Source organism: Salvelinus sp. IW2-2015, linkage group LG3 (assembly GCF_002910315.2).
Source record: "Salvelinus sp. IW2-2015 linkage group LG3, ASM291031v2, whole genome shotgun sequence".
Taxonomy (NCBI): Eukaryota; Metazoa; Chordata; class Actinopteri; order Salmoniformes; family Salmonidae; genus Salvelinus; species Salvelinus sp. IW2-2015.
This window is the reverse complement of record NC_036840.1, coordinates 32,237,718-32,255,355: the sequence shown is the minus strand read 5'-3', so window position 1 is coordinate 32,255,355 and position 17,638 is coordinate 32,237,718. Positions and strand designations below refer to the sequence as shown.

Sequence of the window (17,638 nt, the reverse complement as noted above, 5' to 3'; positions counted from 1 at the left end):
TTCTAGATGATTCTGTGCATCCAACTTTGTAGCAACAGTTTGGGTACAGCCCTTCCTTGTTTCAGCATGACAATTCCCCCGTGCAAAAATTAAGGTCCATAAAGAAATGGTTTGTTGAGATCGGTGTGGAAGAACTTGACTGGCCTGTACAGAGCTCTCAACCCCATCGAACACCTTTGGGATGAATTGGAACGCCGACTGCGAGCCAGGCCTAATCGCCCAACATCAGTGCCCGACCTCACTAATGCTTTTGTGACTGAATGGAAGCAAGTCCCCGCAGCAATGTTCCAACATCTAGTGGAAAGCCTTCCCAGAAGAGTGGAGGCTGTTATAGCAGCAAAGGGGGACCAACTCCATATTAATGACCATGATTTTGGAATGAGATGTTCGACGATGTAGTGTTAGCATAATTTGCCTCATTTGAATGATTTGCTAGTCAGCCACTGAGCATATCCGATGTGAGCTGTGTGAGTTTATTTCCAAGTATTTCTTTGTATATTTGATATATTGGTTTGTGTGKGTGACTCACTGGCTATGGARACCAGCATGGCGAGAGCGGCGAAGGTGCCGGCCAGCCCCTGGCCACTCATAAACACAGCGCTGTACCTCTGAGGCAGCAAGCCCACCAGGCCAAACAGACTGCCCTGTAACACCGCTCCAAACGCTACAAGGAGAGAGAGAGAGAGAAAGAGGCAGGGTTAACACCTTACTCATGCATATATTAATGCCATCACACACATCTTGTGACAAATGGTTTCTCTCTTTCACACACACACATACACACACACAATTATGTCCTACTCACAGTTGATGAACCAGATGGTAGCCATGGTAACAGAGAAGAAGCGGTCCTCCTCCATGGGGATCTTGACCAGGATGGCAGTGAGGATGAAGAGGATGAAGATGAAGACCAGGCTGCCCGCTATCCGCACCATCTCCGATATCCTACGCACAAACACACACACAAAACGTTAGTTCTCAATCTCACTGGGTTAGAGCGTAGTAAATTACACTACCCAGACAGTGTGTGACATATTTTTAATCTATTGAGTAGAGTAAAGCCCCTCTAAAATCCACTGTATAGACTTTTCTTTTTCACCTATTTGCAGTTTAATAAAATGGCCAATTCAAAAGGGTTGTTCACACACACACGCACGCACGCACGCACGCACGCACGCACGCACGCACACACACACACACACACACACACACACACACACACACAAGCTCATCAGCTAAGTGTGCAGTTGAAGGGTGTTTCTTGGAAGGGAATTTGGATGACTTGTAAACCTGAGAGAAGAAGTGCTGTCTCACCGCTGATAGAAGAAGGAGTTGAGCAGAGTGCAGAGCAGCAGGGGGAGCTGGGACAGCAGAGTCATCCAGTTGTTGAAGTAGTACTCTTTGTGGGAGACCATCGTGCCGTTGCTCCATTCAGTCTTGTTAAGGCGGCTGTTGAAATACTAATGACAGAAGAGAAAGAGAGAAATAATAATATGCCATTTTCCAGGCACTTTTATCAAAACGTTAGTATGGGTGGGCCCCAGCGGGAATCCAACCCACGATCCTGGCGTTTGCTCTACCAACCGAGCCACACAGGACTCACGAGATGACACAGTTTAGTTTACATCAACGTTCAATACGATGTTGTTTGTCACAAGTCACTCATTCCTATACAAATAGGCCTATTCTTTAAGTAGTTCTACAAACGTGTAGGGTATACCAAGAATCACAGCTTGGCCTCTAACCACACGACGAGCGGTTAACTTCAACATATCGGTACTTAGTGACGCAAGACTACAAAACACCAGGGGGCCAGTCACCAGGGTTGGGAAGTAACTGATTACAACAAAAAAACTAACAAATCAGTTAAGTTACTAGCAAAAATACTGTAATCAGATTACAGATACTTTTGAAAAACTAGATGATTACTTCTTGGATTACTTTTTAAATTCAGCAAGGATGTTTGAGTAAAAAATACATTATGATACCTTTCTGGTTTCTTACATTCAATTCAGCATTGAAAAAAAGACGCAAGTTTAAGTTTGTTCCAACCTGAACATGTCTGACCACAAGTCAGAGACCACTGTGATGACACACCCAATGCATTTGATGGATCCTGTTTGTCTTCTTACATTTTACATTTACATTTAAGTCATTTAGCAGACGCTCTTATCCAGAGCGACTTACAAATTGGTGCATTCACCTTATGATATCCATTCTTCTAATGCCTTTTAAAGGAAAAGTAATCCAAGAGTAACTGAAAGTAATCAGTCTATGTTACTGAGTTTGGGGAATCTAACAGTTACGTTACTGATTGCAATTTTGGACAGGTAACTAGTAACTAACAGATATGTTTAAAAAGTAATCTACCCAACTCTGCCAGTCACACTAAATCCCTCTTAGACAAAACGTTTGACACCAACAACTCAGCAAATCCTCTTTAAACAATACGCATTTACATTTTAGTCATTTAGCAGACTCTCTTATCCAGAGCGACTTACAGGAGCAATTAAGGTTAAGTGCCTTGCTCAAGTGCACATCAACAGATATTTAAGCTAGTGGGCTTGGGGATTTGAACCAGCAACCTTTCGGCTACTGGAACAATGCTCTTAACCTGCCACACATACAGTTGTGTACACACACATACAAACAGCATCTGACTCTTAGGGATAACTGCATACTACCCTGCATCCCACTGCTGGCTTGCCTCTGAAGCTAAGCAGGGTTGGTACTGGATGGGAGACCAGATGCTGCTGGAAGCGGTGTTGGAGGACCAGTAGGGGGCACTCTTTCCTCCGGTAAAAAAAAAGAAATATACAGTGCATTCGGAAAGTATTCAGACCCCTTTACTTTTTCCAAATTTTGTTACTTTACAGCCTTCTTCCAAAATGGATTAAATAATTTTTTTACTCGATCAATCTACACACAATACCCCATAATGACTAAGCGAAAACAGGTTTTTAGAAATGTTTGCAAATAAAAAACTGAAATACATTATTTACATATGTATTCAGATCCTTTGCTATGAGACTCGAAATTGAGCTCAACGACACCCTGTTTCCATTGAATATCATTGAGATGTTTCTACAACTGGATTGGAGTCCACCTGTGGTAAATTCAATTGAGTGGACATGATTTGGAAAGGCACACATCTGTCTATATAAGGTCCCACAGTTGATAGTGCATGTTAGAGCAAAAACCAAGCCATGAGGTCGAAGGAATTGTCTGTAGAGCCCCGAGACAGGATTGTGTCGAGGCACCGATCTGGGGAAGGGTACCAAAACATTTCTGCAGCATTGAAGGTCCCCAAGAACACAGCGGCCTCCATCATTCTTAAATGGAAGAAGTTTGGAATCACCAAGACTCTTCCTAGAGCTGGCCAACCGGCCAAACAGCAATTGGGGTAGAAGGGTCTTGGTCAGGGTGGTGACCAAGAACCCGATGGTCACTCTGACAGAGCTCCAGAGTTCCTCTGTGGAGATGGGAGAACCTTCCAGAAGGACAACCATCTCCGCATCATTCAACCAATCAGGCCTTTATGGKAGAGTGGCCAGACAGAAGCCACTCCTCAGTAAAAGGCACAAGACAGCTGCTTGGAGTTTGCCAAAATGCACCTAAAGGACTCTGACCATGAGAAACAAGATTCTCTGGTCTGATGAAACCAAGCTTGAACTTTTTGGCCTGAAAGCCAAGAGTCACGTTTGGAGGAAACCTGGCACCATCCCTATGGTGAAGCATGGTGGTAGCAGCATCATGCTGTGGGGATGTTTTTCAGCGGGATGGACTGGGAGACTAGTCAGTATCGAGGGAAAGATGAACGAAGCAAAGTACAGAGATCCTTAATGAAAACCTGCTCCAGAGCGCTCAGGACCTCAGACTGGGGCAAAGGCTCACTTCCCAACAGGACAATGACCTTAAGCACACAGCCAAGACAACGCAGGAGTGGCTTCGGGACAAGTCTCTGAATGTCCTTGAGTGGCCCAGCGAGAGCCCGGACTTGAACCTGATCGAACATCTCTGGAGAGACCTGAAAATAGCTGTGCAGCGACACTCCTCATTCAACCTGACAGAGCTTGAGAGGATCTGCAGGGAAGAATGGGAGAAACTCCCCAAATACAGGTGTGCCAAGTGTAACAGTATAACTTTACGGCGTCCCCTCGCCCCAACACTGGCGCAAACCAGGGACCCTCTGCACACATTAACAACAGTCACCCACGAAGCGTCGTTACCCATCGCTCCACAAAAGCCGCGGCCCTTGCAGAGCAAGGGGAAACACTACTTCAAGTCTCAGAGCAAGTGACGTAACCGATTGAAACGCTATTAGCGCGTACCCGCTAACTAGCTAGCCATTTCACATCCGTTACACAAGCTTGTAGCGTCATACCCAAGAAAACTCGAGGCTGTAATCGCTGCCAAAGGTGCTTCAACAAAGTACTGAGTAAAGGGTCTGAATACTTATGTAAATGTGATATTTCAGGTTTTTAATTTTTTTAAATTGAAAAATAAATAAATAAACGAATTTTTGCTTTGTCATTATGGAGTATTGTGTGTAGATTGATGGGGGGGGACAATGTAATCCCTTTTAGAATAAGGCTGTAACATAACAAAATGTGGAAAAAGTCAAAGGGTCTGGATACTTTCCGAATGCACTGTATATATCCCAATGCCCCAGGGCAGTGATTGGGGACATTGCCCTGTGTACGGTGCCCTCTTTCGGATGAGTAGGGGTGTTAACCCCGGTGTCCTGGCTAAATTCTCAATGTGCCCATCATGGCCACCTAACCATCCCCAGCTTCCAATTGGCTCATTCCTCCTCTGCCCTGTAACTATTCCCCAGGTCATTGCTGTAAATGAGAATGTGTTCTCAGTCAACTTATCTGGTAAAAGAAAAGGGTAAAATAAAATAACAGTTCCGCCTGATTTTCAAAAACAACTTACTTTTCAAGTGAATTCCCTAAGAAGCCAATGTTCTACTTTGGGTAAGGTTCAACAAGTGTGGGGTTTTAGGCTGGGTTTCTGTACAGCACTTCGAGATATTAGCTGATGTACGAAGGGCTATATAAAATAAACTTGATTTGATTTGATTTGTGAGTATTTATCATACATACAGTGTTGAACCTGAGCCAGAGTAGATCTGATCCTAGATCTGTCTAAAGTTGCCCAAAACCACAGATCTAGGATCAGATTTACCCTATATCCTAACTGTAGCCTTTAAGGGACTAAATAACTATCTGATCCTGGACCTGTGGTTATAGACGCATGTTAGGTTTACCATGGAGGCGGTCATGAAGAAGTTCCATGGTAGTAGCGTCCCGAGGCCCAGGATGAAGAAGATAATCCCCACCAACCAGCCCCTGGATTAGGGAGGGAAATATTAGAAACAAGCAAGTAATTCATAGGTTATTGATGTGTATTTACCATGTAATTTCTTAATAAATAGAAAGTAATTTATGTACCGTGAAATAAAGTGCTACCAGCCAAAGATCATTAGTAGATTTTATAAAAGTACATTGGAAATGTAATCTATTCACTACATTCATTGATTGAAAACAGTACAAAGTCACTTTTCAGTACCATAGCTTTGCTTAGAGGCATGCCACGCATTGTAATCCCCCACCCCAAATACGACTGGGGTTCAGAGGGAGAGCAAAAGGCACCATGGGCAGTAGTGATGGGGAGTTTGGCTCTTTTCGACTCGTTAAGTCAACAGAAGAAATCTCTCGACTAATTTCGTTCATTTGAGTCAGTAATGCCCAGAGCCCACAGGACCCCCTACCGGCGAACGATGAACTGAAAACTTGAAAGAGTCATTGTTTCTACAAGCCTCTCGTTCACATTTCGTTCACCATAAGGGGCTTATTGGAGCTGTCATTTGTGACCGAGACTTGTAAACGTCTGGTTTAAACAATGTAGAGTTGTTGATTGCTTGGCAAACAAATAACATTATTTATTGATACTGTAATGAAACAGCAGGGAGCAGGTCTCGAACCCTCGACCTTCTAGCCCGAGGTCCGGCGCGCTATCGACTGTGCCGCAAAAGCATGCTCGTGCAGCAGAGTCGATTTCCGCGCTTATAAACCCAGGGTCGTTACACTACATTTGACAGTAGGTCTAGCTGTGGACGAAACCGGACTAGATTGTGAACAACTATTGTCGTACTGCATTGCTTGACTGCCGTGAGAGTGATCAGCACAACATCGTTCGCGAACTGCAGACCCCCAAACGAGTCGTTCTTGAGTTCGCGTTTTTTGAGCAGAGTATGTTTTGGTTCTACAAAGCTGTGTCCATCATAACATTCAATGTGATCAATGCGATCAATTAACAGTTCTAAACATATTTTTTATTCTCAATGCAGTCTGCAGCATGATCTATATTCCGATCATGCAGGTCAAACGAACGACTAAAATTAACGAAATTAACATGATTGTCGAGTCAGTAAAAAGGTAGACACTCACCTATCGCGCGGAGCGTCGGTCCGACCCTTCATCCTGTGCTAGGGAGATCGGTTGAAACTAGGGGCAAAAGAGTGGGGAACACGATCAACACCTAAAAAAGATAGAGTAGATTTGTCTAATCAGCTCTAAGCACGTTATTTGCATAATACAAATACAGGACATGTTCTACATACTAGCACATTGCTGCAAGGAGGAGATGGCGCCATTCTCACTACACTACAGTACTGTATGTCCGAGACCCACTGGATTGTAGCTTGTACTGTTAGCTGTGCTGAGATATCCACCGCTCTGCCAGTTCACAACGTCACACTCCATTTATTTAAAGGTACGGTCTATAAAACGCTTGGCATTGGAGTCAAAGACGAGGCCCAAATACCTGTACTCCCTTTGTCTGTAGATTAAGCAAGAATTCAGAGCCCACTCCTTGTATACATTCTTGGTCGTCAATGCACACAAATGCATAGGATCCGCACTCCGACCCACTAACACAAATGTAACAGGAACAGAGCGAAAAGTGGTGAGTGATATTTCAATTCAGAATGTGAGTGTGTGAGAACATGGAAAGTATTTATGCATTCAACCCCTACACTCATTGCTTTGTTTCATGTCATTTCACCAAGAGCAACATTTCTGCCAGGAGGCATGCTTTCACTAAGAACCAACTGTAGTTTTTAAGATTGTTTATTCATACATTTCCTTTGAAACTCATACAAATTCCTGAAAGTCAATGATAAATGATATAGTAATAGACATGCGGTAGGCCTATAGCTTGGCCTTGCTGTGAATCTGTCTGGTCAAAGTAATTATAATCTAACTACTAACTATAATCGGAACAGGGCTCCGGGCAGCCGAGCGGAAATGGAGGAAAACTCGCCTCCCTGCGGACCTGGCATCCTTTCACTCCCTCCTCTCTACATTTTCCTCTTCTGTCTCTGCTGCTAAAGCCACTTTCTACCACTCTAAATTCCAAGCATCTGCCTCTAACCCCAGGAAGCTCTTTGCCACCTTCTCCTCCCTCCTGAATCCTCCTCCCCCTCCCCCCCCCTCCTCCCTCTCTGGCAGAGAACTTCGTCAACCATTTTGAAAAGAAGGTCGACGACATCCGATCCTCGTTTGCTAAGTCAAACGACACCGCTGTTCTGCTCACACTGCCCTACCCTGTGCTCTGACCTCTTTCTCCCCTCTCTCTCCAGATGAAATCTCGCGTCTTGTGACGGCCGGCCGCCCAACAACCTGCCCGCTTGACCCTATCCCCTCCTCTCTTCTCCAGACCATTTCCGGAGACCTTCTCCCTTACCTCACCTCGCTCATCAACTCATCCCTGACCGCTGGCTACGTCCCTTCCGTCTTCAAGAGAGCGAAGATTGCACCCCTTCTGAAAAAACCTACACTCGATCCCTCCGATGTCAACAACTACAGACCAGTATCCCTTCTTTCTTTTCTCTCCAAAACTCTTGAACGTGCCGTCCTTGGCCAGCTCTCCCGCTATCTCTCTCAGAATGACCTTCTTGATCCAAATCAGTCAGGTTTCAAGACTAGTCATTCAACTGAGACTGCTCTTCTCTGTATCACGGAGGCGCTCCGCACTGCTAAAGCTAACTCTCTCTCCTCTGCTCTCATCCTTCTAGACCTATCGGCTGCCTTCGATACTGTGAACCATCAGATCCTCCTCTCCACCCTCTCCGAGTTGGGCATCTCCGGCGGCGGCCCACGCTTGGATTGCGTCCTACCTGACAGGTCGCTTCACAGGTGGCGTGGCGAGAAGCTGTCTCCTCACCACGTGCTCTCACCACTGGTGTCCCCCAGGGCTCTTCTAGGCCCTCTCCTATTCTCGCTATACACCAAGTCACTTGGCTCTGTCATAACCTCACATGGTCTCTCCTATCATTGCTATGCAGACGACACACAACATAATCTTCTCCTTTCCCCCTTCTGATGACCAGGTGGCGAATCGCATCTCTGCATGTCTGGCAGACATATCAGTGTGGATGACGGATCACCACCTCAAGCTGAACCTCGGCAAGACGGAGCTGCTCTTCCTCCGGGGAAGGACTGCCCGTTCCATGATCTCGCCATCACGGTTGACAACTCCATTGTGTCCTCCTCCAGAGCGCTAAGAACCTTGGCGTGATCCTGGACAACACCCTGTCGTTCTCAACTAACATCAAGCGCGTTGGGCCCGTTCCTGTAGGTCATGCTCTACAACATCCGCAGAGTACGACCCTGCCTCACACAGGAAGCCGGCGCAGTCCTAATCCAGGCACTTTGCATCTCCCGTCTGGATTACTGCAACTCGCTGTTGGCTGGGCTCCCTGCCTGTGCCATTAAACCCCTACAACTCATCCAGAACGCCGCAGCCCGTCTGGTGTTCAACCTTCCCAAGTTCTCTCACGTCACCCCGCTCCTCCGCTCTCTCACTGGCTTCCAGTTGAAGCTCGCATTCGCTACAAGACCATGGTGCTTGCCTACGGAGCTGTGAGGGGAACGGCACCTCAGTACCTCCAGGCTCTGATCAGGCCCTACACCCAAACAAGGGCACTGCGTTCATCCACCTCTGGCTGCTCGTCTTACCACTGAGGAAGTACAGTTCCCGCTCAGCCAGTCAAAAACTGTTCGCTGCTCTGGCCCCCCAATGGGTGGAACAAACTCCCTCACGACGCCAGGACAGCGGAGTCAATCACCACCTTCCGGAGACACCTGAAAACCCCACCTCTTTAAAGAATACCTAGGATAGGATAAAGTAATCCTTCTCACCTTCAAAAGATTTAGATGCACTATTGTAAAGTGGCCGTTCCACTGGATGTCATAAGGTGAATGCACCAATTTGTAAGTCGCTCTGGATAAGAGCGTCTGCTAAATGTCTTAAATGTAAATGTAAATGTAATAATCTCTTAGCACCTTTTAAAAAAATCTACAACCTTAAAGGAGAACCCTTTGTAGAACCTTTTTGGTTCCAGGTAGAACCATTTTGGGTTCCATGTAGAACCCTTTCTACAGAGGGTTCTATATGGAACCTAAAAGGGTTCTCCTATGTGGACAGCCGAATGAATACCCATTTTGGATCCCTTTTTTCTAAGAGCTTAGACGACAAGCTTGAAGCAGTCAAGCAGAACTGATAAAACTGGGTAAATCGTGGACAATGCTGCATTATGAAGGAGTGAGCGAGAGACCTGCTCTACCTCCTCACCCAGAGAGAGACCTGCTCTACCTCCTCACCCAGAGAGAGACCTGCTCTACCTCCTCACCCAGAGAGAGAGACCTGCTTTACCTCATCAACCAGAGAGACCTGCTCCACCTACTCACCCAGAGAGACCTGCTTTACCTCCTCACCCAGAGAGACCTGCTCGATCTAATCACCCAGAGAAAGACCTGCTCTACCTCGTCACCCAGAGAGAGACCTGCTCTACCTCATCATCCAGAGAGAGACCTGCTCTACCTCATCACTCAGAGAGAGAGAGAGAGAGAGACCTGCTCTACCTCATCACCCAGAGAGAGAGAGAGAGAGACCTGCTCTACCTCATCACCCAGAGAGAGGGAGTGATAGTCAAAAGATCAAAAGAAAAGCATGTACACAAGCACTGCCCCTGTGGCAATTTAAGAATTTCTGAGAATTTTTTTTGCTGATAAACCAGCAACTTGTGAGAAGTGTAGTCTCAGTCTAGACTCAGACTAGAGGCGAAGAGTATAAGGGTCCAGGAATAAGTCGGAAAAAAGGTTTATTAGACTAATGTTAGAATTCCTGAAAGAAACATGAGATGTATCCTCAGTATCCTATATCCTGAGGCTTCTTAAGAGAATAAACTGAACAGAACAACCTGATTCTGTGGCATGAAGGAGTCATTTCAGTGAAGTTGTCCTTTGAGTTGTCAACAATTTTTCAAGCAGTTTTTCAAGCTAGTTGCCATTTCAGTAAAGTCAAGCCAAGTCACATAAGGTCATAGACAGGCAAGGTCTCCGTACAGTAGATGAAGGTTTCACGGTGGCCAGTAATATGTGACAACAGGCCTTCGGGAAGTTCGATGGAATCTGTCAAAAAGAATGCCAAGTATTACTCCTACGTTCACAGACCTTGTCATTGGCTACTGTCAAAAATGTTTTGGGTGAAAATGAAATCAAAGCTCACAATGAAATCAAATTTTATTGGTCACAAGCACATATTTTGCAGATGTTATTGCAGGTGTTGCGAAATGCTTGTGTTCCTAGCTCCGACAGTGCAGTAGTATCTAACTATTCATAACAATACACACAAATCTAAAAGTAAAATAATGGAATTAAGAAATATATAAATATTAGGATGAGCAATGTTGGAGTGGCATTGACTAAAAACAGTAGAATAGAATACAGTATATACATATGAGATGAGTAAAGCCGTATGTAAACATTATTAAAGTGACTAGTGTTCCATTATTAAAGTGACCAGTGATTCCATGTCTATGTTCATGGGGCAGCAGCCTCTAAAGTGCAGGTTTGAGTAACCGGGTGGTAGACGGGTAGTGATGGCTATTTAACAGTCTGATGGCCTTGAGATAGAAGCTGTTTTTCAGTCTCTCTGTCCCMGCTTTGATGCACCTGTACTGACCTCGCCTTCTGGGTGGTAGCGGGGTGAACAGGACGTGGCYCGGATGGTTGATGTCCTTGATGATCTTTTTGGCCTTCTTGTGGCATTGGRTGCTGTAGGTGTCCTGTAGGGTAGGCAGTGTGCCCCCGGTGATGCATTGTGCAGACCGCACCACCCTCTGGAGAGCCYTGCGGTTGCGGGCAGTGCAGTTGCCGTACCAGGCGGTGATACAGGAAAATCTMAATTGTGCATCTGTAAAACTTTTAGGTSCCAAGCCAAATTTCTTCAGCCTCCTGAGGTTGTTACGCCTTCTTCACCACACTGTCTGTGTGGGTGGACCATTTCAGATTGTCAGTGATGTGTACGCCGAGGAACTTTCCACATTCTCCACTACAGTCCCATCACTGTGGATATTGGCGTGCTCACTCTGCTGTTTCCTGAAGTCCACAATCAGCTCCTTTGTTTTGTTGACRTTGCGGGAGAGGTTATTTTCCTGGCACCACTCCGCCAGGGCCCTCACCYCCTCCCCGTAGGCTCTCGTCATTGTTGGTAATCAGGCCTACTACTGTTGTGTCATCTGCAAACTTGATGATTGAGTTGGAGGCRTRSATGGCCAYRCAGTCATGAGTGAACAGGGAGTACAGGAGGGGGCTGAGCACGCACCCTTGTGGGGGCCCAGTGTTGAGGATCAGCGAAGTGGAGGTGTTGTTTCCTACCTTCACCTCCTGAGGGGGTGGCCTGTCAGGAACTCCAGGACCCAGTTGCACAGGGCGGGGTTCAGACCCAGGGCCCCGACCTTAATGATGAGCTTGGAGGGTACTATGGTGTTGAAGGCTGAGCTATAGTCAATGAACAGCATTCTTACATAGGTATTCCTCTAGTCCAGATGGGATAGGGCCGTGTGCAGTGCGATTGCATCGTCTGTGGATCTATTGGGGGCGGTATCCAAATTGAAGTGGGTATAGGGTATATGAGGTGATATGATCCTCAACTAGCATCTCAAASCACATGATGACAGAAGTGAGTACTACGTGGCGATAGTCATTTAGTTCAGTTACCTTTACTTTCTTGGGAACAGGAACAATGGTGGACATCTTGAAGCAAGTGGGGACAACAGACTGGGATAGGGAGAGATTGAATATGTCCGTAAACACACCAGCCAGCTGGCCTGCGCATGCCCTGAGGACATGGCTAGGGATACCRTCTGGGCCGGCAGCCTTGCGAGGGTTAACACGCATAAATGTCTTACTCTCGTCGGCCACGGAGAACGAAAGCCCACAGTCCTTGGGAGCGGGCAGTGTCGGTGGCACTGTATTATCCTCAAAGCGGGCGAAGAAGGTGTTCAGCTTGCAAAGTGATGTCAGGGATTAGTATTATGACTTAGCTATGCAAATAATGTGTAAGAAGATGAATTGGTACTTTGATGTTTAAAAGCTAAATATAATMTGTTACAATATGTGTTCTATAAAAACAATTATGGACTTTTGAATATATGATGAGACTTTGACTTGAAAGGGTGATAGGAAAAACGCTTTGTCCAACACTTGAACAGTAAAACATAACAATGGTTTACTAATCATCAGCTCCACTCATCTTTCCTGATTTTCATTAGCTTTTCTAACCCTCCATTTCCCTTCAAATGCAGAGCATTTTGCCATGACCAAATGAGTCCTTTCTTTGTTGAAAATGGACCGTTTGGGAAATGCCATTAGATTTGTTTTACCTTTCATATACAATGTCACAGAAACAAATATCAGAAAAGTGACCAAAATCATTAAGTAAAAAACTGAGAAAGAATTGGGGGTAGACAGGATACTAAATCTTGGGGAGGCAGGATACTAACTAGGGAGGAGATTCTATCTTGGGAGGACAACTGGGGAAGCCGGAACTAAACTGGGAGCATAACTAACTGGGATGAGCCGGCATACTAAATCTGGGGGGCCGGATACTAAATTCTAGGGAAGGCCGGATTCTAAATCTTGGGGAAGGCATATGACTAAATCTGGGAGGCCGGATGCTAAATCTGGGGAGGCCGATACGTACAGCTCTGAGATAGGATACTAAATCTGGGGAGCCGGGTGCTAAATCTCGGAAGGCCGAGTACTACTGGGGCGAGGCCGGACGGATCACTTAAAATCTGAGGGAGGCCGGAACTAAATCTGGGAGGGCCGATACTAAATCTGGGGCAGGCCGGATACTAAAAATCTGATGGGGAGGCCGGATACTAAATCTGGGAGGGCCAACGATACTAACGTCTCAGTGTAGAGTGTTCCCGTAGACAGCAGCACACGGAAAGTCTTTAGTACACTACCCCACACACAAAACGGAACAAACACACTGAACACAAAAGAGCTAAACCTGAATCTTATTATCCCAGCAATGCCGTTACTCTGGCCCACAGGTTAATTGTTGTTTACTGGAGTACACAGGGGTGGAGTGAAGGGTCGGTGAGGTTAGTGGACAGAGGTGGAGTGAAAGGTGGGTGGACAGAGAGGTGGAGTGAAGTGGTGGACAGAGGTGGAGTGAAGGTGGGTGGACAGGTGGGTGAGTTGAGGGGTGGACAGGGGTGGATGAAGGTGGTGGATAGAGGTGGAGTGGAGGTAGGTGGAGTGTGAGGTGGGTGGATAGTGGATAGAGGTGGAGTGGAGAGAGCGTGGATAGAGGATAGAGTGAAGTGGAGATGGTGGATAGAGGATAGAGGTGAAGTGAAGGTGGGGGATAGAGGTGGAGTGGAGGTGGTAGATAGAGGATAGAAGTTGAAGTGAAGTGGGTGGAATAGAGGTGGTAGATAGAGGATAGAGGTGAAGTGAAGGGTGTGATAGAGTGGGTAGATAGAGGATAGAAGTAAGTGAAGTGGGTGGATAGAGGTGAGTGGAGGTGGGTAGATAGAGGATAGAGGTTGAAGTAAGGTGGTGGGATAAGAGGTGGAAGTGGAGTGGGGAGTGGAGTTAGGTAGATAGAGGATAGAGGTGAGGTGAAGGTGGGTGATAGAGGTGGAATGGAGTGGTAATAGAGGATAGAGGGAAGGAGGTGGGTGGATAGAGTGGAGTGGAGTGGGTAGATAGAGGATAGAAAGTGAAGTGAGGGTGGTGGATAGAGGTGGAGTGGAGGTGGGTAATAGAGATAAGAGGTGAAGTGAAGGTGGGTGGAGTGGAAGTGGGTGGGTTAGATAAGAGGATAGAGGTGGAGTGGAGGTGGTGGATAAGAGGTGAAGTGGAGTGGGTAGATAGAGGATTAGAGTGAAGTGAAGGTGGGTGGATAGAGGTGGAGTGAGAGGTGGGTAGATAGAGGTGGAAGTGGAGGGGTAGGATAGAGGTGGGTAGATGAGGGATAGAGGTGGAGTGGAGTGGGTAGATAGAGGATAAGGGAAGTGAAGGTGGGTGATAGAGGTGGAGTTGGAGGGGGTAGATAGAGGAGGATGAGAGGTGAAGTGAAGTGGTGGATAGAGGTGGAGTGGAGGTGGTGAGTAGATGTAGGATAGAGGATAGAGGTGAGTGAAGGTGGTGGATAGAGTGAGTAGGTGGTAGATAGAGGATAGAGGTGAAGTGAAGGTGGGTGGATAAGAGTGGAGTGGAGGGTGGGTAGATAGAGGATAGAGGTGAAGTGAAGGTGGGTGGATAGAGGTGGAGTGGAGGTGGGTAGATAGGGGATAGAGGTGGAGTGGAGGTGGGTGGAATAGAGGATAGGTGAAAGTGAAGGTGGAGTGGATAGAGGGTGAGTGGAGGTGGGTAGATAGAGGATAGAGGTGAATGAAGTGAAGGTGGGTGGATAGAGGTGGAGTGGAGGTGGGTGGAGTGGAGGTGGGTAGATAGAGGATAGAGGTGAAGTGAAGTGGGTGGATAGAGGTGGAGTGGAGGTGGGTAGATAGAGGATAGAGTGAAGTGAAGGTGGGTGGATTAGAGGTGGAGTGGAGTGGTGGAGTGAGGTGGGTAGATAGAGGATAGAGGTGAAGTGAAGGTGGGGTGGATAGAGGTGAAGTGAAGGTGGGTGGATAGAGTGGAGTGGAGTGGTAGATAGGAGGATAGAGGTGGAGTGGAGGTAGGGGGAGTGGAGGTGGTAGATAGATGGAGTGGAGGTTGGGTGGATAGAGGTGGAGTGGAGGTGGAGATAAGAGGATAGAGCTGAAGTGAAGGTGGGTGGATAGAGGTGGAGTGGAGGTGGGTGGAGTGGAGGTGGGTAGATAAGGATAGAGGTGAAGTGAAGTGGGTGGATTAGAGGTGGGTAGATAGAGGATAGAGGTGAAGTGAAGGTGGTGGATAGAGGTGGAGTGGTGAGGTGGGTGATAGAGGATAGAGTGGAAGTGAGTGGGTGGATAGAGTGGATGGAGGTGGTGGAGTGGAGGTAGGTAGATGAGTGGAGATAATTGTAGCAGCCCAGAGCCATCAGAGTGGGGTTGGAAATATGCTGCTGCTCTGTGGTGAGGGAAGCAGGGCGCTCAGGATCCCCATGAACAGGACACCCTTTGTCTCCTGAATAAATAATATGTGTGCAGAGGTGAGTCTGGGCTATTTCCTCGAAAGGCTCTGTCACTGCCCTAAAGCAGCCCCAGGCACCATTTCAACGCCTCTAGAAGACACACTGGMAGCCTAGCAACCACAGACCGTAGCCTATTAGTAGGGTAAATGTCATTAATTCCAGTTATTTAAAGCCACGATTAAGCAGGTTTGAAGCAGGATGTTTTCTATACAGAACAGCCCTCCATCAAATTGAAATTATTTTTATTGCGGACATTTGAACAGCAGGACTACAAACAGTTATTTTCCAGTTTTCCCAAGCCATTCATGTGTCATAGCAATGTGTAAATGTCAATTTACTCCCCCCACACCTTATCATTCCAGCTTCTAGTAAACCACAGCTCCACTACCAAATATATCAGTGTCTCTGAGCACCAACTGGCCTAGTTGTTACTGTCATAACAAAAACAGAAAGATTAGGCCTTCCATCTGTTCAAACGGTCTCTGTTTTCATATCTAGCATGATAAAAAGGTGGAATTTTCGCAATTCGTCTCCATTGATAGATTTTTCTAATAAATTTACTCAAATGGCTCATTATATATATTTATATATACTGTATCTATATATTTAGGCTATACAGGGAGACAATCAAAATAACCTAGATGTAAATCTAGCCAGTTTGAGCCCATGGCACATGGTTTATGAACTGATACACAAAACRAAGCTGGATTCAAAACTTATGAATTTTTCTATTTAAATTATTATACAAAATTCTTGCAACCAATATAATGTTATATATATGGGGGATACAACCATACCAGCTCTGCAGATTTTGCTGTGAGGAGGCAGAGTCATTAGATCATTTGTTTTGGTACTGTCCATATGTAGCTTGTTTTTGGTCGCAGGTTCAGAAATGGCTGAAGAATTGCAACATTTTGTCACGCCCTGACCTTAGATATCTCTGTTTTTCTATATATTTCGGTTAGGTTAGGGTGTGACTAGGGTGGGTACGCTAGTTTTTGTATGTCTAGGGTTTTTTGTATGTCTAGGGGTTTTTGTATGTCTTGGGGGGTTTTGTATATCTATGTTGGCCTGATATGGTTCCCAATCAGAGACAGCTGTTTATCGTTGTCTCTAATTGGGGATCATATTTAGGTAGCCATTTTCCTCKTTTGTGTTGKGGGATCTTGTTTTTGTATAGTTGCCTTGTGCACTGCAATACTGCACGTTTGTTAGATTCTTTGTTGTAAGTTTCACTATTAAACAATGTGGAACTCTACGCACGCTGCGCCTTGGTCCGATCCTTTCAATGAACGTGACAGAAGATCCCACCTAAAATGGACCAAGCAGCGTGTACAGGAGGAGTGGACTTGGGAGGAGATCCTGGAGGGAAAAGGACCCTGGACGCAGGCCAGGGAGTATCGCCGACCTAAGGAGGAGATAGAGGCAGCGAAAGCGGAACGGCGACGATATGAGGAGATAGCTCAACGGAGCAAGCACAAGAGGCAACCCCAATACATTTTTTGGGGGGGCACATGGAGCAGTCGGCAGAGCCGAGGAGCGAACCAGAGCCAGTCAGGGAGTCGGATGAGGAGCTCGGCGCAAGATTCCGGAGAGAGGTGCTAGCATTGAGAGCGCTGCAGAGTGGGCGTGCTGAGGTGCGTGTCATCAGCCCGGTGTCACCTGTACCGGTCCCACGCATCAGGTCTCCAGTGCGCATTAATAGCCCAGTGCGTCCTGTGCTAGCTTCCCGCACTTGCCGAGCTGGAGTGAGCATCCAGTCAGGAAGGGTGGTGCCAGCTCTGCGCTCTAGACCTCCAGTACGCCTCCACAGTCCAGTATGTCCTGTTCCTCCTCTCCGCACTCGCCCTGAGGTGCGTGTCATCAGCCCGGTTCCACCTGTACCGGTCCCACGCATCAGGTCTCCAGTGCTTCTCCACAGTCCAGTACGTCCTGTGCCTCCTCTCCGCACTCGCCCTGAGGTGCGTGTTATCAGCCCGGTGCCACCTGTACCGGTCCAACGCATCAGGCCTCCAGTGCGGCTCCACAGTCCAGAGCTTCCGGTGACAGTTCCCAGTCCAGAGCTTCCGGCGACAGTTCCCAGTCCAGAGCTTCCGGCGACAGTTCCCAGTCCAGAACCTCCTGAGACGGTCTACGGTCCGGAACCTCC

General features: G+C 46.8%; 1 protein-coding gene across 4 annotated transcripts in view; it reads right to left on the bottom strand.

The window, feature by feature from the left end:
* LOC111955065 (equilibrative nucleoside transporter 2) overlaps window positions 1–17,638 on the bottom strand; it is a 46,121-nt gene that overhangs the window by 10,727 nt on the left and 17,756 nt on the right. Inside the window, exons 1-6 of one of the 4 annotated variants that reach the window (XM_070436195.1) lie at window positions 6,629–7,507; window positions 6,456–6,512; window positions 5,273–5,354; window positions 1,315–1,460; window positions 806–945; window positions 530–664 (exon numbers count right to left, since the gene is read on the bottom strand). In XM_070436195.1, the coding sequence (XP_070292296.1) occupies window positions 530–664; window positions 806–945; window positions 1,315–1,460; window positions 5,273–5,354; window positions 6,456–6,487 (535 nt within the window). In that variant the 5' untranslated portion in view covers window positions 6,488–6,512; window positions 6,629–7,507. Of the gene's footprint in view, window positions 1–529; window positions 665–805; window positions 946–1,314; window positions 1,461–5,272; window positions 5,355–6,455; window positions 7,508–17,638 lie in introns of those variants that run through there. The other 3 variants (XM_070436198.1, XM_070436200.1, XM_023975129.2) reach the window with 3 other exon arrangements.